Source organism: Muscardinus avellanarius (assembly GCF_963383645.1).
Source record: "Muscardinus avellanarius genome assembly, chromosome: 2".
Classification (NCBI taxonomy): Eukaryota; Metazoa; Chordata; class Mammalia; order Rodentia; family Gliridae; genus Muscardinus; species Muscardinus avellanarius.
Window position 1 is genome coordinate 8,181,701 of NC_137787.1, and position 27,792 is coordinate 8,209,492.

The following is a 27,792-nucleotide window of genomic DNA, read 5'->3' on the forward strand; positions in this document are numbered from 1 at the left end:
TAGTCTTTATTTTGAAACAGGGTTTCACTGAGTTGCAAAGGGCCTCACTAAAGTAAGCTGAGGCTGTCCATGAACTGTGACCCTCCTGTCTCAGCCTCCCAAATGCTGGGATTACAAGTGTGCTCTAACACACCCAGCTCATTTTTATGTTTTCCGACCTAGTAGTTCCATTCTAAGATATTAACTTAAGGAAACAATCTGAAGAAATAAAAAATTATATATTTAAAGATGTTCTCCACAATACTATTTAAGTTTAAAAATTATAACTAACTGAAATGTACTTTAACCATAAGAAAGTTATTTAAAATAGATAATATCCATTCAATAAAATGTTATGCAGGAACTAAAGTAAACAATTTGTTAATTAAACACTTTCTGAACTCAATATAGTATCTAAAACAATTAGGTAATAAACTGAGATATCTATGGTATACAAAAAGGTCACAATATCAAAATATATATGTGATATTAATTAATATATTCACAGTATTAAAGTATGTAATCATGACATAAAATGCTAATGGACAATAGTACTTGTGTTAAGTGATTAAGCTAATCAATGTCTTAAATTGTTTCCATAACATACTATTCCAACAACACTAACAATCTGTTAACAAGAACAACAAAAACAACTTGGGCATGCACAACCCTTTATGAGTGTCACCATTTTTAAAGGGGATCTTCTGAGCCAGGTGTGGTGGTACACATCTGTAGTCCCATTACCTGGGAGGCAAGATGGGAAGGTTGCAGGTTCACAGCCAGCCTCAGGTACTTAGTGAGGCCCTCTACAACTTAGTGAAATCCTCTTCAAAATGAAGAATAAAAATTAGGGCTAGGAATGTAGCTTGAAGGTAGAATTCCCTAGGCTCAATCCCTGGGCATGGTGGTGCACACTTGTAATCCCTGCATTGGGAGGCTGAGACAGGAGGATCACGATTTGCAGACAGCCCCAGCTACTATTTAGTGAGGCCTTTGCAACTCAGTGAGACCTTGTTTCAAAATAAAGAATAAAAAATAGGGCTACAGATATAGCTCAGAGGTAGAATGCCCCTGAGTTTCATCCCCAGTACTGCATAAATAAATATATATAATCAAGCAGGGAGTCATCAGTTCACAGGTTAGGTGACAGAAGGCTTTCATTGTAAAATGTACAAAATAGTAATTTGCTTGTGAAAAAAAGGATGGGAACAACACAGCTATTGTTAAACACAAGAACACAAGTAATTTCAGGGTTTAAAATGTACATGTTCCACATGCTTGTAATCCCTATAGTTGGGAGGCTGAGACAGGAGGATGGTAGGTTCTCGGCCAGTCTCAGGGACTTAGCGAGGCCCTCTGCAACTTAGTGAGACCCTGTTTCAAAGTAAAGAATAAAAACTAGGGCTGACGATGTACTACAAAAAACAAAGTACATATTCATAAAATTAATTCCTTTTTGTTTATAAAAGTTTGAAGTCAGTACATCTTAGTAATGAACATTTGATAAGTCACTTTTTTAAAACATTAGTCACCATTTGAACCAATAATGCCACTTCTAGGAATATACCCAAAAGAATTGAAAATATCTGTTCACAATAAAATTTTATATATAATTATTTACAATAGCATTATTTATAATAACAAAAAAATGAAAACTCAAATGTTTATCAACTAGTGAAAGGATTAAACAGAACATAGTATATTCATTTAATGGAATATTATTCAGCCATAAAAGTAAACAAACTCTTATTGATATATGCTATAACACATATGAACCTTGAAACATTACACTAAGAAAAGAAACCCTAGCCAGGTGTGATGGCGCACACTTGTAATCCCAGCATTTGGGAGGCTGAGGCAGGAGGCTCTGGGTTAGAGGACAGCTTGAGCTATGTAGTGAGGCCCTTTGCAACTCAGTAAGACCCTGTTCCAAAATAGAGAATAAAAAAATAGGGCTGGGGGTGTATCTCAGAGGTAGATTGCCCCTGGGTTCCAGCTCCAGTACTGAGAAAAAAGACAGACAGACAGACAGACAGACAGACAGACAGACAGACAGATGGACGGAAAGCAAGCCAGCCCATCCACACACAGAACAACAAATACTGTATGACTCCATTTATATGAAATGTCCAGTATACAGAAACCCATAGAGACAGGAAATAGGTTCATAATTCCCAGAGAGAAGCCATGGAGTGGTAACTACTTAATGGACACAAAGTTTCTTTTTGGGGTAATGAAAATACACTAACATCAGTAAATGGTATGCTTTAAAATGGTTAAAATTATGAATCTTACGTAAACTTTATCTCAATTTTAATTTTAATCATTTTGGCATAATCTCACATTCTCCTACCAAAGAAAATATCAGAATAAAGATGATTCCTATTATGAATAATAAACCATTTTGATAATGTATCTAGTTTATTTTTAAAGTATATTTTTATAACCTTGAATATAGTCATTTAAACAGTCTCACAACTGCATTCCTTTAAATGTGCCTCCTCTAGTTCTTTACTCTTCAGCTACGGGACAAGCAGCGCCTGTTTTTCTCTTTCCCCACCTGACAGAGGAGCACTCGATGCCGTGGTGGCGATGCGCAAGTGATCAGGAGGCGTGTTATGCTCTGAACTATGATTCAGAGCATTGATCTATGATTGTTTGAACTTAATATTAAAATGATCTCTGAGAAATGGGAGGCAGGTTACAGAATACTTATTGGAATAAAAACAATTCCTGATAGGTTGAAATCCAACTTTTTTCAGTAAATTACTTAGCAGGGTTTTTTCCCAACTATAACTTTAAGAATAAGAGTTGCCCTGTCCTTCATTTGCTAGAGCCAGCTGGAGAAGGGGGAAGGGAGTTAGAGTAGAGGTGCAGTGGGGTCTGGAGTCTCAACACGGAAGCTGTTATGACTACCTCAAACCCTGGAGGCCCCAGCCAGTCATACTATACTCAGGCCTCTCCTCCAGAACCAGCTATAATAGCATGTATATGTTCCTCCTTTCTCTATGGTGCCAAAGTAATTTTTGTTTTAAAACCAGAATTGCTTTGTGTGTGTGTGTGGTACTGGGGTTTGAACCAAGGGGCATTTTACCTCCGAGCCACACCCCAGGCCTTATTTTATTCTTTATTTTGAAACAGGATCTCACTAAGTTGCAGAGGGCCTCACAAGCTGCCGAAGCTGGCTGAGAACCTGCGACCCTCCCGTCTCAGTCTCCCAAGTACTGGGATTATAAGCATGGGCCACCACACCTGGCCACATTTTTCTCTAGAGGAGTCACCTGATTTCTTCTTTATTATACTTTAATTGGTGCATTACAGCCTCACGTCATACTGTAGTTGACAGTGATGGTGACACGCATGCACGCACCTGGTGAGCTTTCCCCACTCCCTCCCGAGCCCCCTTCTTCTCTATTCAGGGAACTGCGATTGGCATTGGGATTCTCACATATGTATATAATGTCAATGGAAGTAATTCCTTCACTGATCCTCCCTCTCCTTCCCTACCTCTCCCCTAGACCACCCTACTCACTCCACTGAAATTTCTCCCCATTATCTAAAATCCCTCCAGTATCCCAATTACTTTCGAGCTTCCACATATGAAAGAAAATATTACACTTTCTATGACTGGCTAATCCAGAATCACATCTTTAATCGCCCACATCAATGGATTCTCAAAGTAAATTCAGACAAATCACTAAGAATCTTGTGAAAATGCATATTCCCATTCAATCTCAGGAGACCCTAAGATCTGCAGTGCTGCTGAACCCGGCCACACTGTGAGCAGCCAGCACCCAGATTATGGCAGAGGGAATACCACCCCAACGCCAGGTGCACAGGAGAGGAGACCAGCAGAGGTTCAAGCCAATATACCCCGGCTGCCAAGGCTAAACCTCCTTGCCTTTAAAAGACAACCAGATCTAGCCCAAAGCACTTGAGACCCACTGTGTTTACAGACTGAAAATACACCATCACAGGGCATTACAAAACAGGAGGCATCACTCCACCAGTGGTTACAGGAAAAGAAATGGCCATGCACCAAGCATGTACCCAGCTCATCTTCGTGTTCATTCAGAAAAACTTGGTGCCATGGTTTGAATATGTCCTCTTGAGAATTCAGGTATTGCCAATGTGATGGTCTTAGGAGCCCTGGCCTTTAAGAGGTGATTCTGTCACGAGGGCTCCTCCCTCTCTCCCTTATAAAAGAGGCTTTGCACAGAACACAGCACTGCCTGCTGTCCTTCTGCCGTGTGAGAACAGTGTCCTCCCCTCTAGAGCATGCAGCCCTTACCAGATAACACAACCTGCTGGCATCTTGAGTTTTTACTTCACTTCCAGAACTGTGAGAGAATAAATTTTTGTTCTTTATAAGTTCTCCAATCTCGGGTATTTCGCTACAGAAGCACAAAATGGACTAAGACCGTGAGTCTTCAAGTCTACGCTCTGCCTTGGCCCGTACCCAGAGACGAGCCCCAACGATGCTGACCAGGACTTGGCCCTGTCCGCTTCTCTTCTCCTTCACAGTCTCCAATCCAGCCAGATTAAAACACCGCTGAATTTGCAACAGGTCAGGCTGTCCTTCCCAGCAAGGCTTCTCCCTGTGCTTCTCTCCAACGGCTTCACTTCCTCCCCAAATTCCTTCCCAGGAAGCACTCCTCGGGCCTCTATAGGTCTGCTGGGATCCCATCAAGCACTCCCAGTGCGCCCTGAATATCCTGTCACCGCCCTTCCCTTCTATACTGATTTATTAGATGTAACAAATTCTCTACTTTGCAATGGAATGGTAGTATTTAAGTACCATCCTCAGAAGAACTGAGCAAACAGATTCTGAAGTCATTTTCTATGTTCTGTAGTTAGATGTGAATGGGATCCTGTCTACCAGATTCTGAAGATCCAGCTCCATGTCTGACTCACAGTAACCCCTCCACACTAGCCCAACAGAGGGGCAGCATGGGTGGCCCAGCCCCTCCCCTGCTCACAATCTGTGTTCTTTTTCTATTTTTTTTTTTTCAGTACTGGGGATGGAACCCAGGGCATTGTACCTCTGAGCTACACCCCCAACCCTATTTCATATTCTTTATTTTGAAACCGGGTCTCACTGAGTTGCAGAGAGCCTCACTAAGAGGCTGAGGCTGTCTGTGAACCGTGATCCCCCTGTCTCAGCCTCCCGAATGCTGGGATTAAAGTGTGCGCCACCGTGCCCGCTACAACCTATGCTCTAAACCACTCCTCTTCGTCCACTTCTCTCAGTCGCTCTCATTTTCTCTGTTCCAACCTGTTAGAAATCTCCTTCGCTCCTGACTCCAAACTCTTCCTGTTTGCAGCCTTAGTTATCCCTTTGTAAGCTTTGTCACTTGCCTCAAGCACTGACCTTAGCTACTACTGTGCTTCTCTACTACATATGAACCCTGGTCATTTTTCCGGTGACACCAATGGCCCCCATGTGGCTTAACAAGGAGTGAGCAGAATTATTTATCTCCTCTCGGATCACTGCAAACAGCGACTCTGCTCCCTCTGCGCAAGCAATGGCAGAAAGCCTAAGGCAGGAGGGGGAGTCCAGGAGGCTGGACAGGAGTGAGCGAGACCCGGAACAGGTGGCAGAAGGACAGAGCCACGCAGAAGGCTAAGGTGCACAGCGTGCTCTCTACCCAACTTCCTCTGCTTCCAAAAACACTACTGGCTCTAGAATTCTTAATAGACTTTATATTACACTCATGTTCTCATTATTGAAGAGAATTTTTTACAAGAGAAGATACAGGCCGGGCATGGTGGAGCACGCTTGTAATCCCCATGCTTGGGAGGCAGAGACAGGAGGATAATGCAGGTTCGAAGCCAGCCGTGGGCGCTGGCTTAGGAGACCCTGTTTCCAAATAAAAATGTAAAAATAGGTCTGGGAGTGTAGTCCAGAGGTAGAAGGGCTTCCAGGAACCCCAGTACCACCGAGAGAGAGAGAGAGAGAGAGAGAGAGAGAGAGAGAGAGAGAGAGAGAGAGAGAGAGAGAGAGAAGATACAGAATCCAGACAAGTAATGAGAAAGAATCTGCAGAGATAGGGACATCTTGACATTTTCTCTTTCAAAATCTGAAGACTCAAGAACTACAAAGTTGAATTACTGAAATGAACTGAAAAGAGCCAGCCATTTCCCAGCAGGGTTTGCATGCTGTGAAGAGATGGGAGTAAGCTATTGGTGTCTAGGCTCTCGGGCGCCATCAGAGGCAGGTGCAAGGTTCTTCATGCGATCTAACAATGCCTCTAGAACACATGTTGGCAGCCTACAGCTCACAGCCCAGACCCCACTGTTTCTGTAAACAGCATGTGGTTGGAACACAGCCATGCTTATTTGTTTGCATACTATCTGTGTCTGCTTTGTGTGCCAGTGGCAGAGTGATGGGACCATATGACCCACAGGGCCTAAAACATCTGATGACTGGCCCTTTACCAAAGTTTGCCAACTCCTACTCTAGAAGATTCCCACGCTCCCAAAAATCACCAAAAGGACATCTCCTTTCTCCTGGCCAACCTCAGATGGCGTTCTCTGAGCTCGCCCCATTTCTTTTTGTTTTCTTTTCTCTTTTTTTTTTTTTTTTTTGTTTTTTTTGGTGGTGGTACTGGGGATGGAACCCAGGGGCCCACACTCCCAGACCTATTTCATATTTTATTTGGAAACAGGGTCTCTTAAGCCAGATAAGGCTGTCTTCAAACCTGCGCGATCCTCCTGTCTCCGCCTCCCAAGCATGGGGATTACAAGCGTGGCCACCACGCCCGGCTGAGCTCACCCCATTTCTAGCTTCAGTCTCCAGGCCTGCGCCCCGCAGTGCAAATCACGCTCTTACTAGCCACCCAACCACCCAACTCCTCGCTCTCCACCTAGCTAGTTCTCAGTGCGTCTCCAAATGCCAACTTTGGATCTGTGTTGTGATCGTCCTGATTCAATTTTAGGTAACGTGGTACAGACCATGCATCTTTCACACACATTATTCCATCAAGACTCTCCACTCAAGCTCTGCCTCCAGGAGACCTGATTTCAGACAACACATTAAATCATTTCTCTTTTTTTTTTTTCTTTTTTTGCAGGTTTAGGGATGGAACCCAGAGGCATTTGACCTCTGAGCTACACCCCCTCACCTATTTTCTATTCTTTATTTTGAAACTAACTCTCACTAAGTCACAGAGGTCCTCACTAAGTAGCTGAGGCTGTCCTCAAACCGCGATCCTCCGATTTCAGCCTCCCAAATGCTGGGATTACAAGAGTGTGCCACCAGGCCTGGCTTAAATCATTTCTCTTGTATAAAACCACGGCAACCATCATCTCTGGTTCTCATGTTCTTAAAACACTGCCCTTTCTCAGTCTCCTCCATGCATGCCTTCACTCTGTGTGGCTTACTTCCTGCCTTCTGGACTGCACTTAAACTTCTTGGCCAATGTCACAGATACACTGTATTAGCCAAATTTAACTTGGGAAAACTTCTCACTGAGCCTACGAGCAACCCAGCACTTCTTCCTCCTTCAACTGTTCCCCATCTTGGTTCCTGGCATCACATTCTCTCCTGGTGTTCCCTCTCCCTTCCTGGCTACCACTTCTCTGTCTCCTAATTTACTGGTCCTCTTCCTCTGCATGCCCTTATGTTTTGGTGTTCCTGAAGGCCCATCTTCTTTCATCACTCCATAAAACATCCATTCATTCAAGTGCCACTGAGGTCATCCAAAGCTCTACCTCTAGCCCAGATCTCTCTTCCTGAGCTCCAAATCCTAATATCTAACCCGTCCAGCTTTGCATACTTCTATGTCCCAGGCATGTTGAACTCAACAAGTCCAAATGGGCCCATCTTCCTACCCAAGCCTCTGAACACGCTCTCCTTCACAGACTGTATCTCAGCAAATGGAGCCACCATCCTCTGCCAACTGAGCCTAAAGGGTGAGAGCCAGCCTACTTCTTCCTTCTCCCTTACCTCCTACATATCATCACCATGGTCAATCCTACTGCATTGTCTTACACTCATCTTCTCCTCACATTCCTCCAGGCCCCTGTGACTTTATCATCTCTCATTAAGGCACTCTTAGTAAATCTCTTATCTCCTACCAATCCTGTCCCCTTCCTTTAAGTACTCCACCCTACCACCAGAATACTTAATTATGCAAATGTAACTGTCACCCATCCTCAAAAGTCTTCAGAGGCTCCCTAGCACCTACATGATAACAGCTGATCTCATCAAGGAAGACATCTCGCCCCCACCTTCCATCTATCAGCCTGGCCTCATCTCGTGCACTTTAGATACCTTCTTGCATTGTAAACTCCCAAATACTACAATACTTGTAGTTTTCCAATGCAAAACAAGGCCCCTAGATGATCTTGCTGGCCAAGAAGAATGACAAAGAACAACCATGTCACCATACAACATAACCTGTCCACCACATTCCTGTGTAGCATTTAGAGGGCCCAAAGAAAGACAGGCTGAGATGGACACCAACGACTCATGTCTCCTGTGAGCAAATGTGATCAGTGCAGACTCCAGAGCTAGGGATAGTGAATTTCATCTGTTACGTGCTCATGCCCAAACTATTCCTCTCAGTCGCCATTTCTAATAACAACAACAGTGACACATATCTCATGAGCATTTATGTGCCGCCTTTGCTACAGTTTATCGACATTAACGCGTTCATTGTGGTCAAGGTGAATCTCATGAAACCACCTCTATGGGATTAAGGAGAAATGAATTAGTCTTCCAGCAAATACTTAGGCCTAAAATATTAATTGGGAATTTCCCAGCACAAATAAGCTACTCCATCCTTAAATGGTACATTATTTCAGACATTTCAGTTTGAATTACGGAGATCTGAGGGCATGTTAAAAGCAGGCAAGAACCTGAAATATTTGATCCCAGTGTTGGCAATAATGAAGAAAAAGAGAGATGGCTGTTAAAAATAGGCTGTGTATATAACAATCTTAGGAAAATCTGATCATGGCAGTAGACAGACCTTACCTACCATGCTACTCTGAGTAGAGGTTCCAAAGACCTTGCCCTCCATTATCAAGTACCTTCCAAGTCCTTGTTGGGTCTGCCATTCAGGCCAAGAAACCAAACAGTTCTAAGAAATCCTAATTCCACTGGAATTGAGAACAATCCAAAATGATAGTGGTTATATAAGAGATTGGATTAAATATAATCTAGTATGATGGGTGCATATTTAAAGAAGAACTTGGAAGACAAAACTTTAAAACAATCACTTGAAGGAAAAGTTGGTTGTCAAAGGAAACAATTTACTGTACTAGACCAATTTCATGTGACCATGGAAGGTTTGGAACAGCCACTGAAATTAGGGATTAAATGTGCACTTTGATTTTTTTGTTTGTTTAATTTAGAACAAGAGTAACATTCCTATCAACACTTCCTTTATTCTTTCAGACTTGGGTTCTTTCTTTCTCTGCCAATCTCTTCCAAAATACTCATCTATATTTCTGTTATTCCCTTGCCAAAGTATCATCATTGCACAAAACTAAGTTGTCTTAGTAATTGCACAATAGATACGTTAGAAAATATACAATAATTGTCCCTGCTTATCTGCCCTCTTTAAATCATGCACAGGCTTTGCTGTGCTATAAGTTAAGTAAGATAATCCTGTCTTGAGCAACTCAGACTTAGCTAATACAGTGCTTGGCTGATTTATTCCTGCTTTATCCTATCATTCCAGTGTAGGTGTTCAATAAACACATGTGGGATACATCAATGGGGCCCTAGCATTGATGGTTTCCAGTAGGTATCACTATTTCAAGTAAATTCCAGCCCGTCTCCCTATACTTGTTAATATTCAGCCAAAAGGATATAAAAGCTAAGTCCCAATGGGTAAAAAGTCACTTGAGACCCATGTCTTTAGGTAGTCGGGTTCTGCTTCACAGTTCTTCTGATTAAGTCTAATTTTAATACATTCCTGTCCGCCTCCTTTGCTCTGGTTTCCTCTGTGCCATCACTATGGCTAAATCACTATGCTGCTCATCCGCACTCTCCATCAGGACAACAGAAGGGCTTGTCTCCTCGCCCTGCTCCCACAGCCAGGATGCCAGCATTGAATCCTGGGCTGCCAACCCTCCTTGGTACCAACCAAAAAGAGTCCAGAAGCCTGGCTCTCAAGGTTGCTCTGCTGCTCTGACTCTCACTCCCTGCAGGACTCTCTCCAGTTCGCCCCAGCTTGGAAATCACACCCTACCCTTGACTCCCAGCAGAGTCAAGGGTACTATTACCACCCGTATTCCTTTTGTAGTAAGATGGTCCCCCAACTCAGGAATCAGAATCTTGCCCCACAGAGGCTGGAAAGACCCACTCTCCTACATGACAACTGCCTACTGACTATCTGATTTGGGATCTGATGCCATTTAGACAGGATAGCATCTATGTCTGTATGCCCTTTGACTCTGCCTTGACAGCAGGACATAACTCCTGACCAGGCTTCACAGCTGGGTCAGCTCTGCCAGCATCTGACCCACTGTCTAGGGCAGGTGCCTAGAAGGTTCTAGCTTGCCTCCACAACACCCTGAAAAGCTATCATACAGCCCCAGTCCTATGATACAACCACTGAATTCTAGGTAATTTTTTCTAATTACCTAGATCATCATATTAGGAGATTTGAAATTGAATTCTAGCTCTGTCACTCCCTAGTTATATATATACTGTTCAAATTGAGCAAGATGTTTCAGCTAAGCCCTGGTATCCTCATTCACAAAAGCAGGCTAGAGACAGCTGCAGAACGGAACAAAGCACCAAGCACCGTACCTGGTACACAGTGAGCCCCAGGACTTAGCAATCATCATCAGTACCCACAAGGCTTAGACACACTTATCTTAGTGTACTTTACTGGAGTATTAAGAGAAGGAAATAAGATGATACACTTGCTGTGGTCAAAAAGAAAAGGACAAGGCTATGTAGTGGTTATGAGAAATTCGCTTCAAAGGAAGGAAGGAAAAGGACAGGGAAGAGAAGAGAAGACGCAGGGTGAGGAGCAAATAGACACAATCAGAACAGCAGAGAATGCCTCCTGGCCTTCCCACTGCGAGAGTTGAGAGGTGGCTGTAGCATCAGCCAGTGGCGTGGCAGAGAGACCGCTTCCATCACACATTCCTCCCCGAAACCTGACATTTTCACAATGCCCTCTTGCCAAATCATTCTCAGTCCAAAACATTCTCATCCCCCCAAAAATACACCTCTTTCTCTCTCTCTCCCTCCCCGCCCTCTCCTTCACACCTTAGTTCATGTGCAGCCTCCTCTACATAACTTTCACCAATTCATCTGGTGCCACATCACACATGTACTTCTGTGCCCACCCTGCAGACCTGACCCTAACTGCACCCATCCCTTGCTCCCTAAGGGCAAAGCCCGGCCCGTGCTGTCTGGATCTCCAGGGCCTACACGAGGCAGGACAAGTGGGAGACGGAAGCCACTGGGTGCCCTGCACTGCTCCAGGCAGAAAGGGAACCAGTGTCCCAGCCAACGGGGACCATGGCCCCACCTTGAAATCCCAGGAAAGAGCACTTAGCTACAAGACAAGAGATCTGGATTCAAACACTTCGAGTCTTCAGAATAGCACTCACTCTGATCGTATTTTAGTTTCCCAACTGGAAAAAAGAAGAAACGATCATTTGCCCTTCAACTACCCTTCATTAGCTATCTGTAAAATATATACTAAAAATGTGTAAGAATTCTGAAATTAAAATTGTTACATAAGAGCAAATTATTTTTTATTATTGCCTCACAGCTTGATATTTTTATAGCTATCTACTTTGCCAAAAAACATGCTGTGAAATAAATTGACTATTTACTACTAAAACTAAAAGAACTGTTGTTTTTCCAAAAACCCAGAGGCCCTGCAGTTGACATGCCCAAAAGGGGCGCACACACAAGCACAGAGAAGCAAAGATGAATAATCCAATTAATCTGCGTTTGAGACACCACTGACCAGAGCCCGTTGACAACAATATGCTTTTGTACTAACAAACCTGTAAGACAATTGGCCAGTATGCTCTGAGATGTTTATTTTCTACATGGCAGAGATTCTTGATGACAGTCTGAATATTCTCTTCTCCCTAGTTTGACCCTGTCACCAATAACTGCCACAGGTGGGCTACAGGCAACAGAGCTGCCCCCTCAGAATGGAAGCTGTGAGATTAACTAATGAGGTCTAAGCAACATACCTAATGAGGCCATTCTCATGCAGCCACCACAAAGACCCTTGGGAGCCCACAGACACAGGCACATGGGGTACCCCCCACATCTGAAATCTTCAGGAAAGGGATGAGGCCCATGCACACATCAAGGCAGCCCCTCAGCAGTCATTTCCCCTGTGCTGCCCCCTTACCAGCAATCCAAGGGGGGTCCTTACCAGGGGAGGCCTTTTTCTGTGTCTGGGCCAGTCTTTCCTTATTAGGTGTTATCACTAGGGACAGGGCACCAGATCTAGTCTCTTAGGGGAACTTGGTGGGCCAGCCACAACTGCTAAGGTCCATGTTTCTCATTCAACTATCGTCTTACCAACCGGAGCCCATACCCAGGGGCCAGTAAGCCCCAGGTTTCTTTGTGTGTGTGCTTTCATTGGTGCACTGTAGTCTCACATCATAACGTAAGCCACGTTTACAGTGACATACATGCACACAGCACTCGGTGCCCCCCACCGTCCCATTTCCCCCCATCCCAATACAGAGCACCGAGACTGATGTTGGTATATTCACGTATAGTCACAGAGCCCATGGCAGCATTTCTATTACTGAGCCTCAGTCTTCCTTCTCCCCCTCCTTTAGACTACCTTCCTGTCAGTCCCAGAGTCCAGTGGCCTTTCACTCTTGCCCACATAGTAAGCCTTGTTACTAAAAGTATGGCTCCTGGACTGGCAGAGTCAACGTTGCCTGGAACTTGTTAGACATACACAATTTCTACTACAGGAGAACTTGTATTTTATCCAGTTCTTCTAGTGCCCTTGCCCACCTGCCCAGAAAGCCCAGGGCTACACCCACTCCCACACATAAAGTAACTGCTCTGCCTCCTGACGGCGTCTGGCCCTCCAAAGCTGAGGGCCCCAGCTCCCTCTGACTCACGCTGACGTACACACCTTTGGCACTTCAAAGCCTGAGGCTTTCGTTCCTCCCTTTTGCAGTACTAGGCACTGAAGCCAGCTATCCGCTACTACTGAGCTCTCTACCAGCCTTCTTTATTCAGGATAGTGTGCTGCTAAGTTGCCCAAGCTGATCTCAAATTTGTGTTCATCCTTCTGAGTCTCCCAAGTAGCTGGGGTCACAGGCACGCACCACCACAGCCTGGCACAGAAACTGTTCGATGTGTAAGCTCTAACACCACGTCTGGGGCTCACACCTAGCACCCAAGATTCAGGGCCTATCTTCCTATAGATTGAAAAGATCCCCCCGTCCACACTAGGCACTGAAGTATTCCTCACCTCAAGACTGGCTAGTGAGAGATTCAGATTGGAGCCCAGAGGACAATCCCATCAAGCAATGAACACTGAGCCGGGTGTGGTGGCGCACGCTTGTAATCCCAGCATTTGGGAGGCTGAGACCTGGAGGATCGCGGTTCATGGACAGCCTCAGCTACTTAGTGAGGCCCTCTACAACTCAGTGAGACCCGGTTTCAAAATAAAGAAAAAAAAAATAGGGCAGGAAATGTAGCTCAGAGGTCAAATGCCCCTGGGTTCCAACCCCAGACCTGCAAAAAAAAAAAAAGAAAAGAACACTTACGTCACCCTAAGAGCCTTCTTGAGCCCTCGATAGCCCATCTCTTCTACTCCCGCTGCCAAGAGGTTTGCTTCTGACTGAAAAGCCAGTTTTCACCACGAGGAAATGTGGAAATACTGCACGGGAAGCATCACAGCTCACACAGGCAGGCTCTCCCGTCAACAGTCCCAGCTCTGCCCTCCTGGGGCTGGGCTCCTCTCTTACTCCTGAGGACAGATGCCCCTAAACACCCTCCTCTTTCTGGCTTTGGCTGAGGGCATGGTGACTCTTTCCAGGAAGCTTCCTCTTGCCAGCCAGCCAAGACAGTCTGAAGGAACAAATAAGGTGCATCCAAAAAATGCCCTCTAGATCCGAGCGCGCGCCCGCCCTGAGCACCTAGCCTGGGCTCCGTGCCGCTGGGCCTCCACCCACCTCAGACTGCCCGACTCTTCTCCAGGGGAGGCCGGGGCAGGGGCTCAGCTCTGCGCTCCTCTCCCTGACCTCTAAATGTTGGCGTGCCAAGAGCACGGTACCCAGCTCTCTTTCCTTGTTCAGCTATGGTTCCAGGTGACCCCATCCACTAATGTCACTCTAAACACCACGTACATGCTGATGACTCCCAAAGGGGCACCTCTAGCTCCCATCTCTCCTTGGAACTTCAGACTCATTTGTGCAAACAACTTTGTTTCTTTTCAGTATTTTTATTATAGACTTAGGAGGTAAACTTAGTATACAATAAACTGTGTGCATTTCAAGTGCAGGAAGTGTGAGTCCTCACTTATATGCACAATTATGAAACAACCCCATCAAGACCGTGAACACACACATCACCCCAGAGCCTTCTTGGGCCCTTGATAGCCCACCTCTTCTACCCTCGCTCCACATAATCGCTGATTTGCCTTCCGTCACTATTAATTAGTTGGTGATTCTAGAGTTTTACATAAATGGAGGCACAGCAACTGCATCCTTTTTTTCGTTGGCTTCTGTCACCCACCATAATTACTTTGAGATTCGTTCATGTGGCGGCATGTGACAATCATTTGCTTTTCATTGCTGAACTGACTGAATGAATATACCAAAACTGGCTTAACCATTCACATACTGAAGAGGATTTACACTGTTTCCACTTTGGGGCTATTAAAAATAAAGCTGACAGTAAGATGTATGACTACAACGCACCAATGAAAATAAACAAAGCTGAGCCAGGCGCAGTGGCGCACACTTGTATCTCAGTACTTGGAAGGCAGAGACAGAAGGATTGCAAGATCGAGGCCAGCCTCGGCAACTTAGTGAGGCTCTCAGGAACTCAGCAAGATCCTGTTTCTAAATAAGAAATAAAACAGGTACGAGGATGTAGCCTAGAGTTAGAAGGCCCCTGGGTTCCATTCTCAGTACAAAATAAAGAAAGGATGAGGAGGGAAGGAGGGGGGGTGAGGGGCAGAGGGAAAGGAGAAAGGGAGAGCGTGGTGGTGCACACTTGGGAGGCTGAGACAGGAGGATCACAGGTTCAAGGACATCTCGGCAGCATGGTGAGACTCTGTTTCCAAACAAAAACTTTTTTTAAAAAGGACTGGGGTTGTAATTCTGAGGCAAATGTTCCTGGGCTCAATCCCCAACATCAAAATAAAATAAAATATAAAATAAATAAATCTGAAATGGACATTCACATATAAGACTTTATGTAGACAAATGCTTTTATTTCACTAAATACCCAAGGATGGAATGGCTGCTCATATATTAGGTGTATGCTTAACTTGTCAAGAAACTGCTGAATACTTTCAAAGTAATGATAGCATTTGTACTACCAGCAGTGTATGAGAGTCCCAGTTGGTCCATACCTTTGCCAACACTGGTTAGGGTCAGTCATTTTATGCTCTTTTAATATAAAATATAGTAATCTGGTTTGATTACAGAATTTTTGCTCTCTTTATTGACTAAAATAAATTAATGTCTTATTTAAATAAGATATTATATCTCTAAAATAAGCTCAAAATTAAATATTTGGTTAAGACAGGTGATGTTTTACTTTATATTATAGCACTTTAGATTCTAGAATATTAATGATGAGTCTTATTTTGACTTGATTTATATTTTATACCACTTTATTATAGAGTATCTAAAACATGTATAAATAAAACAGAAAAATAATATTCTCATCACCCAGTTTCAACAACCATAATTGTTCTTCTCTTTTGGCTATGTTCAACTCTGATTTTTAAAGATAACGTGTATTTATACTTTAATTCACAAATTTTAGCTGCACATTTTTGACAAATGTATATGCCTATATATTTTATACTGCTATATAGATACAAGATTTTTTCATTACCTTCAAGAGACTAAAGAGAGAGCCTACAGAATGGGAAAAGATCTTTGCCAGCTACTCTTCTGATGGAATATACAAAGAACTTATAAAATATAAAAAGAACTTTAAAAACTTAACACAGGCGTTTGTTACCCAGAGAAACACCAAGTGCCATGTTCACGTATGTTCCTATCCCTCTGAACCTCGTGAGGATGCATAATCACAATACACCAATAAAAGTACATTTAGATATATATCTAAATATTTACAGAAGTATATTTAAGTATACTTTTATATTCACACATATATATACATATATGCACATATACTTTTATATATATGTATAAAAAATCTCAGGTGAATCACTGCCAGGGGCTGAGAGTCAGGGACTGGCTAGGAAGGAACAAAAGCAGTCCGTTATTTAACTTTAGCTCTTCTAGTGATGTACTGGAGGGGGTATTGGTTGGTTGGTTGATTGATGGTAATGAGAACTGAACCCAGGGCCTTGCGCATTGCCAGGCACGCACTCTACCACTAGACCAAATTCCCAGCCCTTTTTATTTTATTTTGTGTCAAGATCTCACAAAGTTGCCCAGGCTGGCCTAGAACTTGTGATCCTCCTACTTCAGCCTCCTAAGTGGCTGGAATTATAGGCATTTGCTATAATGTATGACAGTGTTTTGTGCTTTTAATTCATATTTACTTACTATGTTGAGCATCTTTTCATATATTTATTTTCTATCATATATCTTCTTTAGAAAGTTCAAATCATTTAATATATTTACAACTGGGTTATTATGAGTTCAAAAATTTATTTATATTTGAAGATACAGAAACAAACCCACACATCTATAGTCAATTGATCTTTGACAAAGGGGCCAAACTGGAGAAAAGACAGCTGGAGAAAAGACAGCCTTTTCAACAAATGGTGCTGGGAGAGCTGGCTATCCATTTGTAGAAAGTTGGATCTGAATCCTTACTTCTCACCAGGCACAGGAATCAACTCGAGATGGATCAAAGACTTAGAAATTAGACCAGAGACTGTGAAGTTATTAGAGAAAGGCATAGGATCTACACTCCAACATATAGGCACAGGAAGTAGCTTTCTATATAAGACCTCCAAAGTGCAGGAAATTAAAGCAAGAATTAATAAGTGGGATCTCTTCAAACTTAAGTATCTTCTCATCAAAGGAAACCATCAAGAACCTAAAGAGGAAGCCTACAGGATGGCAGAAGATCTTTACCAGCCACCACTCTGATAGGGGGCTAATATCCAGAATATACAAAGAGCTCAAAAGACTCTACACTAGCAAAACAACCCAATCAAGAAATGGGCAACTGAAATGAATAGACATTTCACAAAAGAAGAGATACAAATGGCCAACAGATACATGAAAAGATCACTGGCCATCAGGGAGATGCAAATCAAAACTACACTGAGATTCCATCTAACCCCAATCAGAGTGGCAAACAAACAAACAAAAAAAAATCAAACAACAACAATTGCTGGCAAGGATGTGGGGAAAGAAGAACTCTTTTACACTGTTGGTGGGAGTGCAGAGTAGTTCACCCACTATGATCAGTATGGAGATGCCTTAGAAAACTGGGAATAGATCCACCATTTGATCCAGCTATACCACTCCTGGGTATCTTCCCAAAGGGGTTGACATCAGAGAACTACATTAACATATGCATACCCATGTTCATAGCAGCACAGTTTGTAATAGCCAAAATATGGAACCAACCTAGATCTCCATCAACAGATGAATGGATTGCAAAATTATGGGAAATACACACAATGGAATTCTATTCAGCTATAAAGAAGAATAAAATAATAGCATTTGCAAGAAGATGGAGGGAACTGGAGAGCATTATGTTAAATGAGATTAGTCAAGCACAGAAAGAGAAGGGACATATGTTTTCTCTAATATGCCCAAGTTAGGGAGGAGTGGGAATACCAGAGGGACTCCAGATGATGGAGGGGAAATCTTAGCAAAGCTAGAATGGAAGGAGAGGAGAGGAAGAAAGCTGAGGTTGTTCAATGGAGGAGCTACATACGAATATGTGTAATAGTATAAATATAACATGGTTAACCTGGGCACTCTCTATTGGGAGGGGGGAAGGGAAAGGGAGGGGGAAGGACATGAAGCACAATCTAAATGTACACCACTCTCAGCATGTTACACTTATAAAAAATAAAAATTAAATTTAAAAAAATTATTTATATTCTAGGTAGAAGTACTTAGATAAAAGTTTTGCAAAGTTTCTCCTTATCTGTGGCCTGCCTTTTCATTTTTGTTCAACAGTGTTTATTGAAATGCAAAATTTTATGATTTTGATAAGTGAAATTTACTGATTTTTCTTGTTTCAATATTTTTATACTTAAATATCTTCCAAATTTAATGTTATTGAGTTTCCTCCTATATTTTCTTTTAGAAAGTTTATACTTTTTACACAAACATTTAGATCTATATTTCAAATTAATTCAAAATGTAGCATGAAGGATCAGAGTTCATTTATTTTCATATGGCTACACAAACAAGTACAGAACGTTTGCTGAAAATGTATCATTTTCTCATTGAATTACCTTAGCACTTTTGCAGAAAATATATTAACCACATATGTGTGGGTCTATTTCTGGATTTTCTCTTCTGTGCCACTGATCTGTGTGTCCTCAATGCTCACACCACGTCGTCTGCGTTACAGAAGCCTTAAAATCTGGCAGTTATCCCCTCTAATTAGTTCTTCATTGTGGTTCTTCTAGGTCCTCCGCAGCTCCATATAAATCTTAAAATTAGCTTATTAATTCCTATAAAGAAGACTGCTAGTATTTGGGGGAAATTACACTGAATCTATATATAATTCTGAGTAGAACTGGCATCTTAACTATATTGAATCTAACTGATGATCATGGTATTTCTCACCATTTACTGAGTTCTTAATTTTTTCTCAGTAATGTTTTATAGTTTCAGTATACATATTTTTACTTTTTTTTTTTATGGTGGTACTGGGGTTCCTGGAAGCCCTTCTACCTCCGAGAAACACTCCCACGGGCTACACTCCCAGACATATTTTTTAACATTTTTATGTGGAAACAGAGTCTCTTAATCCAGCGAGGCTGGCTCCGAACCCGCGCGATCCTCCTGTCTCCGCCTCCCAAGCGCGGGGATTACAAGCGTGCGCCACCACGCCCGGCTACATATATTTTTGTCTAATTTATCTCTAAATATTTTATTTTTTAGGCCGGGCGTGGTGGCCTACGCTCGTAATCCCTGCGCTTGGGACGCGGAGACAGGAGGATCACGCGGGTTCGAAGCCAGCCTCGCTGGCTTAAGAGACCCTGTTTCCAAATAAAAGATACTTAAAAAAAATAGGTCTGGGAGTGTAGCTCAGAGGTAGAAGGGTTTCCAGGAACCCCCGTATCACCAAATAAATTAATTAATTAAATAACTAAATAAATAAATGTTTTATTTTTTATCCTTTTCTAAATGGTGCTTTTTGTGGTGCTGGGGATGTTATTGAGATTGGAATGGATAATCTTGTCTAAATACATAGCATTATTTGATACTGTTTCCTTCATCAAGTCTCCCCCACCTCCCTCTCTGTGCCCTCCATCCCTCCACTGGAGTCTCCTCCTTTATTCTAAGTGTCCCCCATCCCTCCACTGGAGTCTCCTCCTCTATTCTAAGTGTCCCCCATCCCTCCACTGGAGTCTCCTCCTCTATTCTAAGTGTCCCCCATCCCTCCACTGGAGTCTCCTCCTCTATTCTAAGTGTCCCCCATCCCTCCACTGGAGTCTCCTCCTCTATTCTAAGTGTCCCCCATCCCTCCACTGGAGTCTCCTCCTCTATTCTAAGTGTCCCCCATCCCTCCACTGGAGTCTCCTCCTCTATTCTAAGTGTCCCCCATCCCTCCACTGGAGTCCCCTCCTTTATTCTAAGTGTCCCCCATCCCTCCACTGGAGTCTCCTCCTTTATTCTAAGTGTCCCCCATCCCTCCACTGGAGTCTCCTCCTCTATTCTAAGTGTCCCCCATCCCTCCACTGGAGTCTCCTCCTCTATTCTAAGTGTCCCCCATCCCTCCACTGGAGTCTCCTCCTCTATTCTAAGTGTCCCCCATCCCTCCACTGGAGTCTCCTCCTCTATTCTAAGTGTCCCCCATCCCTCCACTGGAGTCTCCTCCTCTATTCTAAGTGTCCCCCATCCCTCCACTGGAGTCTCCTCCTTTATTCTAAGTGTCCCCCATCCCTCCACTGGAGTCTCCTCCTTTATTCTAAGTGTCCCCCATCCCTCCACTGGAGTCTCCTCCTCTATTCTAAGTGTCCCCCATCCCTCCACTGGAGTCTCCTCCTCTATTCTAAGTGTCCCCCATCCCTCCACTGGAGTCTCCTCCTCTATTCTAAGTGTCCCCCATCCCTCCACTGGAGTCTCCTCCTTTATTCTAAGTGTCCCCCATCCCTCCACTGGAGTCTCCTCCTTTATTCTAAGTGTCCCCCATCCCTCCACTGGAGTCTCCTCCTCTATTCTAAGTGTCCCCCATCCCTCCACTGGAGTCTCCTCCTTTATCTGAAGTGCCTTTTGTTACCCAGTTTCTCTCTAGCTTCCACAGATGAGAGAAAACATACTCATTCGCTTTCTGAGACTGGCTAATCCTGGGTTTTGTCTTGTTTTGTTGTATGTGCAGTATTAGGGGTGAGACCTAGGGGCATTCTACCTCTGGGCTATACCTCCAGCCCTATTTTTTATTTGAAAATGGGGTCTCACTAAATTGCTGAAAACCTCACTAAGCAGCTGAAGCTGGCTTCGAACTTGTAATCCTCAAGTCTCAGCCCCCAAGTACTGGGATTACAAGTGTGCACCATCACCCCAACATAAAGAGTACTTTAAGAAAAAAAATTATTTTTCTAGGGCCATTCTACCTTACAGCTATTATCTCCAGCCCTTTTCTTTGTTTGTTTGTTTGTTGTTGTTTTTTTTTTTTTTTTGAAGAACCAGGGATGGAACCCAGAGGCATTCTACCTCCAAGCTATGCTCCCAGCTCTATTTTTCATTCTTTATTTTGAAACAGGGTCTCACTGAGTTGCAGAGGGCCTAAGTAGCTGAAACTGGCTGCAAACCTGGATCCTCCTGTCTCAGCCTCCAAAATGCTGAGATTACAAGTGTGCACCACCATGCCCAACTCCTCACAGGGTCTCACTAAGTTGCTGAAGTTGGTTTCAAACCTGCAATCCTCCTGTCTCTGTCTCCTAATTACTGGGATCAATATAGCACCAATATGCCCAGCTCTTAGAAATATTTTAATTTCCAATTTTTCATTGCTAGTACATAGAAGTACAAATGATTTTTGTATCAGCCTTGTCCTGTAACCTCGCTAAACTCATGTATTATTAGATACAGCAGTTTTTTGTTTGTTTTATAGATTCCTTAGGAATTTCTATATTGAAAAATAATATACTTCCTTCTTTTCAATCTGTTTTTTTTTTTCCTATTACCTTTGTGTACTAGGTATGATCTCCAATACAGTACTGGGATAAGAAGAGACATTCTTACCTCATTCTCAAATTTAGGGAGATGAGGTCTTTCAACACTAAGAATAATAGTTCTAAGTATCTCCTATGTTTTTTATTAATTTAAGGAATTTACCTATTACTAATTAGCTGTGGGTTTTTAATCATGAATGCCTGCAGGATTTTGTCAAATGCATTTTCTGCATCTCCTGAAGTGGTATTTGATTGAATATATCAACTTTAGTACAATGATTAATTTTCAAATATTGAGCCAACCTTGCATTCCTGGGATAAGCCCCATTGGTGATATTGTAGTATCCTTTTTATGTTGCTGGATTCTATTTGCTAATACTTCATTGGATACTTTTTCATCAATGTTTGTGGTCCATATATTTTTTTTCTTCAATGTCTCTCCTTCGTTTTGTTATTATAGCACACTGGCCTAATGGAATGAATTGAAAAGAGTTTCTTCCTCTTGCATTTTCCTAAAGCATTTGTGTAAAACCAGAATTATTTTTTCCTTAAATGTTTAGTAGAATTCACAAGTAAGTGAAACTATGTAGGCCTCCATGTTTTCTCAATAAGACTTCTAAAAAGAAAACAAAACTTACAATGCCAAGCAAAACTAATAATTTTTACACCAAATCATGTTCTTCCTCACTGTTCTCCACTTCAATTAATGACATCATATTTACTCATTGTGCTTAAACCAAAATCTTAGAAACTGCCCTTGATTCCTCTATTTCATCCACTCAACTCTACAAAAATTCTTCAATTCCTAAGAGCTCTACTTTCAAAATACATCCCTCCTTCACTCCATCTTCAGTGCCACAACCCAGTCCAAGTCTCCTAATTGACTATCACTGCACAGTGCCCGCTACAGTCCACTCGTCTGCTATGCAGGAACCAACTAACACTCTGCCTTCTGCTCTCCTTCCCTACTCTCCTGCCAGTCGGCATTTCCTACCCACTCTGGTCTGCTCTAGACACTCGAGAGTCCAAGATAAATTCACACTGAATCTTCCTGCCAAAATCCATAGATTAATGGTATTTGAAGCTAGGGCCCTTGAAAGGCAGCTAGGAAGACAGAGCCCCATGAGCAGAAGACACCCAAGTAAGCAGCCTTGCCGTCTCACTACAAGATGTCCTGAGCCACCTCAGGATTCTCAGGAGTCCACCACAGCAAGAAGTCTCTCACCAAAAGCAGCCACTCACACTTGGACTTCCCAGCCTCCAGAGGTATTAGAAATAAACATCTTTTCTTTATAATTACCTAATTTGCAGTATTCAGTTATAGTAACAGAAAACACACTATGAACCCACCCAACTTACTAATTATTCTTCTCTTTCTTCCTATCCCACCATTCCCACCACCTTTGTTACTGTTCTTTGGTTTTATTCACTAGAGTACTACCTCTTTACTCCTCTAAATTACCTCCAGGAGTGCTTCCTTTGGTCTGACAAGGCCCTAATGTGCTCCTCCTCTTTTGTTGGGCCTGTACAACACTGTGCTAGGTGATGCTCTTCAGGGGAAAAAAGTGGCCTAAATTAACTCATGTTTCTAAGACCAGGTGCCGATCCTTAGCTGTGCTATCAAGGACTCAAGGAAAGGGGACCTATATCCACAATTAGCTGCAACCGGGAGTGGGGCTGGGAAGATAGACCTGGACTAGACTAGGAACATTCACTCTCATATAAAACCCTGCACTTAGCCAGGCATGGTGGTGGCTCATGTCTATAATCCCAGTAATCAAGAGGCTAAGGCAGGAGAATCACAAGTCCAAGGCAAGCCTTGGCAACTTGTTTCAAAAATAAAAAGGGTTGGGGAAGTGTTTCTCAGAGGCAGAGTGCCCCTGGGTTCAATCCAAATAAGTAAAACCCTGCACTTACCTTCAGAGCACTAATTAAATTATAATTAAGTTGTGTAAGAGTGATTCCCATCTGTCTCAACCTACCTGCGCTCTCCACTAGACTATACGCTCTATGAGTACAAGAACTATATCTAACCAGATTAGTAAGATCCCCGCACACGACAGGTTCCTAGCTTATAGCTGCACTCAATTACTTTGCCCTATCAAATAAAAAAGCTCTGAGACAAGGTGGTACTCACATCACATCCTTTCTGAAAAAGCTAACCATCCTAATTTCTTTGTTCGGTACCACTCTATGATTTTTACACAGTCTCAATTAACCCTCGTGATGAACATCTAAGCGGGTACTTGTAAAGGTTTGGATTTGGAATGTGCCCAGGCCCCATGAAAACAAGGGGGCATTGTTGGGAGCGGAGAGGTCCTAGGGGTGTGTCCTTGGGATGATGCCCTGGACCCTCCTCATCCTGCTCTCCCCTTGCCCCTGGCCTCCATGATGTGAGAGCAAAGCCTTGTGCTCTCCCACTCCGCTTCCCGCTGCCATGCCCCGAGATCCACAATCCCTGCCTCACAGGGATTGAAGCCAAGATCCCCAAGGAACCCATGAGCAAATAAATCTTCCTTGCTCTAAGCGTATGTTCAGCTCTTTGGTTTACAGCAGTGAGACTGCCTGCTGAGGCAGTGCTAGCGCTGCTCACATTTTACCGGAGGGACATGTGAAGCGGAGTGGTTGTATCACTCCCAAGAGGATATACGGATGAACGCAGAGATGAGACTGAAACCCCGGTAGCCTCGCCTAAAATCCACACTACTCGTCACTGCACTACGACACTCCTCACTGAAAAGACACCAGATTCTTGAGTACCAATGAGGCAAAAGATATGAAGACAAGTTCAGACTTAGATGCAGAAGTCACTATCTATACTCAACAGTTCAAAGAAACTGAACTATTACAGTCTCTGACCCTTACTATTATTTAACACAAGTCAATCGCCAGGTGAGTGGGGAGTGAGCCTTGATGAAGGAAATACTTCAATTAATACTATGTACATACCTGATGTGATCAACGTCGATCTCAGTATCATGTACAGGAAGAGAGTGGGGTGAAATGGGGGGTCACCAAGTGCTGTGTGCATGTTAGTCCTATCAGTCTGAACTTCATTGTGACGTATGATTACAATACACCAATAAAAGTATATTAAAAATAAAATTAGGTAAAACTAAAACACATCTTACTTTTCAATTGACAGACACAGTTGTAGGCTAAAGCCCCAAATAGTCTCATATTAAAAACATTTTCTTCTGCCACTAAATCCCTGCTTTATAAAACGTGTGCATTTTATAAAACAGATGTTTTCATATCTGCCAAGGGATACTAAATCGCCAAAGTAGGCCCAACAGATCTAGACATGTGCTGCCCAGGTTTTACAGTTCCAGCAGCAGAAATGTGAATAAGGCACCATCTCTAGGCTTTGTCTTCCCCCAGCTCCCAGCACAGGCCACAAGGAAATAACACAGACTTTTGGCCTGCCAGCTATTCTACTCAAAAGAATACCAGAAACCAACACAAGACACGTGACAGGAAGACAGACTGGAGGGGGGCAAGAACAGCAATTCACATTAGATGTCTGCCTGGCAGCGACCTCTAAGTCTCCAGCATTCAGTAGCCTACTTTAGAAGCAAAGCTCCATTTACCACGGGCCTGAGGGGTCTGTGACTCCCCAGGCTTATGACGCTTCACTGGTATACCATGAAATGCAAAGGGCCCTAGGAAGAATATACTTAGAAAAACAAAATGCAACTCACCTTCCATTGCTCCTCGGGTAGCAGCTTCACAACCACCAGATCTCCATTTAATGCTCTATTTCGAGCAACAACCCCGTCAATAAAAATGTCCCGATCACCATCCTAGGTTGGAGAGAGAAATAAAGGAGTAGTTAAGGCTCGGAACCAAAAATTACTCCCTTGATTTAAAAGTTTTATTTATTTATTTATTTATTTATTTATTTATTTATTTATTTTGGTGGTACTGGGGGTGGAACCCAGGGGCTTTCTACCTCCAGGCTATACTCCCAGACCTATTTTATATTTTATTTGGAAACAGGGTCTCACTCAGTTACTGAGAACCTCACTAAGTAGCTGAGGCCGGCTTTGCACCTGTGCAATCCTCTGTCTCAGCCTCCCAAGCGCTGGGATTACAAGCGTGTGCCACCACGCCCGGCTAAAAATTTTAGACTCTATAATCTTTCCACTAACTTAACAGGAACACTAGTAATATAATCGCACACTTTTCTAAAAGGAACTCAGTCTCTTTAGAACAAAAAGAAAAGATACTGAACACAAAGGAGCGGGCTAGCAGAATGCTTACAACCACCAAATTCACAAAGTATCTGCTACGAGCTGACCAACAGCAGACAAATAAATAAAAAGGCATGAAGCTAAAAACTGAGACTATGTTTTCAAACTGAAATGAGAAAGAAATTAGTTATTCTTAGGTTCCACCCTTTGTTTTTATTTTTTATTTATTTATTTATTTATTTATTTTTTTTTTTTTTTTTTTTTTTTTTTTTGGTGGTACTGGGGTTCCTGGAAGCCCTTCTACCTCCGGGCTACACTCCCAGACCTATTTTTACATTTTTATTTGGAAACAGGGGCTACACTCCCAGACCTATTTTTACATTTTTATTTGGAAACAGGGTCTCCTAAGCCAGCACGCGCGTGGCTGGCTTCGAACCTTTGCGATCCTCCTGTCTCTGCCTCCCAAGTGCGGGGATGACAAGCGTGCGCCACCACGCCCAGCCCACCCTTTGTTTTTAAATAAAGCCTCCTGATACCTCTTTTATACTAAATGGATGTTTTAAGTATCCAGGAAGAAGGTGTGCAAGAGATGAAAAGAGGACAGTGTATAATCCCTGAGAACACCAACCAAGGGCGGGAGCAGCTGCTGGCTCCAGGCCTGGGGATGTCTAGGAGGAAACCCCGAAGTCATGCTGCCCACCAGGAAGGCAACAAGGGCAACGACTTGGTTGTTCCTACAGATGTAAGGAGAGTGCAAAGAGAAAAGAAAGCAAAATCACATGCAACTCACTGGAGCAGGGTGTGCATGCCTCAAGACCATGACCTGAGGTACACAGCCCTCATCCTCCATCACAGACTCAGGAAGAGCCCACTCGCTCGCTAGGAGAAGTGAGCGCCCCAGGAGTGCCCCAGGCGTCCAACTTAACAGGGGCCAGGGTCTTCCTGATAAGCTAAAGTACTTTGCAAAATCACTTCAATATAAAAAACAGCTACGGAAAAGCCGGCCTTTGGGATTGGGTCCCAGGAGAAAATCAAATATTTTTAAAATGTATCATCAAGCACGTGCTCTTATCCTTTTCGTCATCCCACAGGTCATGTTGTGGCAGCTTTACGGAGGGTAAGAGAGAAGTCAAATGTCATTTCCTTATAGGAGGTGACAGCAAAAGGGTCAGGAAGAACCCCACTTAGATTTCTTAACAGAGCTACATTCAAAGGCCAGCAGGTGATTACTATGAAATTCTAGTCAGCTAAAACTGGCGTTCCAAAATCACCAAACCAAGAAAAAGAATGGGGAGGTGATTTTTGCTGCACAGTACTTTTATAATTTCCAACTACAAGCCACTAGAGATCTTTTAGAACAGATTTTCTGTTCAATTTCCAATCTAGCTAGGAGCTGGCAGCTGTGGCTTACAATCTGCCAAACCCGACCCCGCCCTGGTCCCTGACCAATAGCTACCAGGTTAGTTTAGCCCCGAAGAATGACTGCAGCTGACCCCAAGAAGAGCTTCTCAGAGAAGTCAGGAGATGCTGGGAAAGAGTGAGCGGCTGAAGTGTGGCTGTTCACCACAACTGCGCCTCTGCGCTCTATCCAACAGTATGCTCTGTGGACCTCCCTGGGATGAAGAGCGCTATGGAGGTCATCCTAACCCATCCTGTGAGCCAAAACATATGCAATGAAATGCCTCTTTATAAGACCTATCACCACCCTTTGATAATAAATCCACTTTGATAATAAATCCACTTTGCTATTCAACTCAGAGACTGAGGTGATAGGAGAGGGTGTTACCGTTCCCTATCCCAAGAAAACAAGGAAAGCACAGCTAAGTAAAAACTTCAGACAACATAAAACCTTCAGCTATTCCATCGGTGCTCAGCTCTTCCACTTTGCTGTTCAGCTCTTCCCTGATTCATTCAGAAGCCTGATCTATTGCCACATCTCTTATTTTAATTGAAAGACACTAAACAGCCAGGCATGGTGGTGCACGCTTGTAATCCCAGCATTTGGGAGGCTGAGGCAAGAGGATCGCAGTTCGTGGACAGCCTCAGCTACTCAGTGAGGCCCTCTGAAACTTAGTGAGACCCTGTTTCAAAAATAAAGAATAAAAAATAGGGCTTGGGGTGTAGCTCGG

The 27,792-nt window shown here is 43.2% G+C and overlaps 1 protein-coding gene across 1 annotated transcript in view; it reads right to left on the minus strand.

Moving 5' to 3' along the window:
• Positions 1 to 27,792, minus strand: part of DIS3L2 (DIS3 like 3'-5' exoribonuclease 2) — a gene marked incomplete at both ends in the record, with an annotated part of 327,839 nt that overhangs the window by 285,742 nt on the left and 14,305 nt on the right. The window contains one exon of the mRNA XM_080689222.1: positions 25,172 to 25,273. Within this exon, the coding sequence (XP_080545348.1) occupies positions 25,172 to 25,273 (102 nt within the window). The remainder of the gene's footprint in view (positions 1 to 25,171; positions 25,274 to 27,792) is intronic.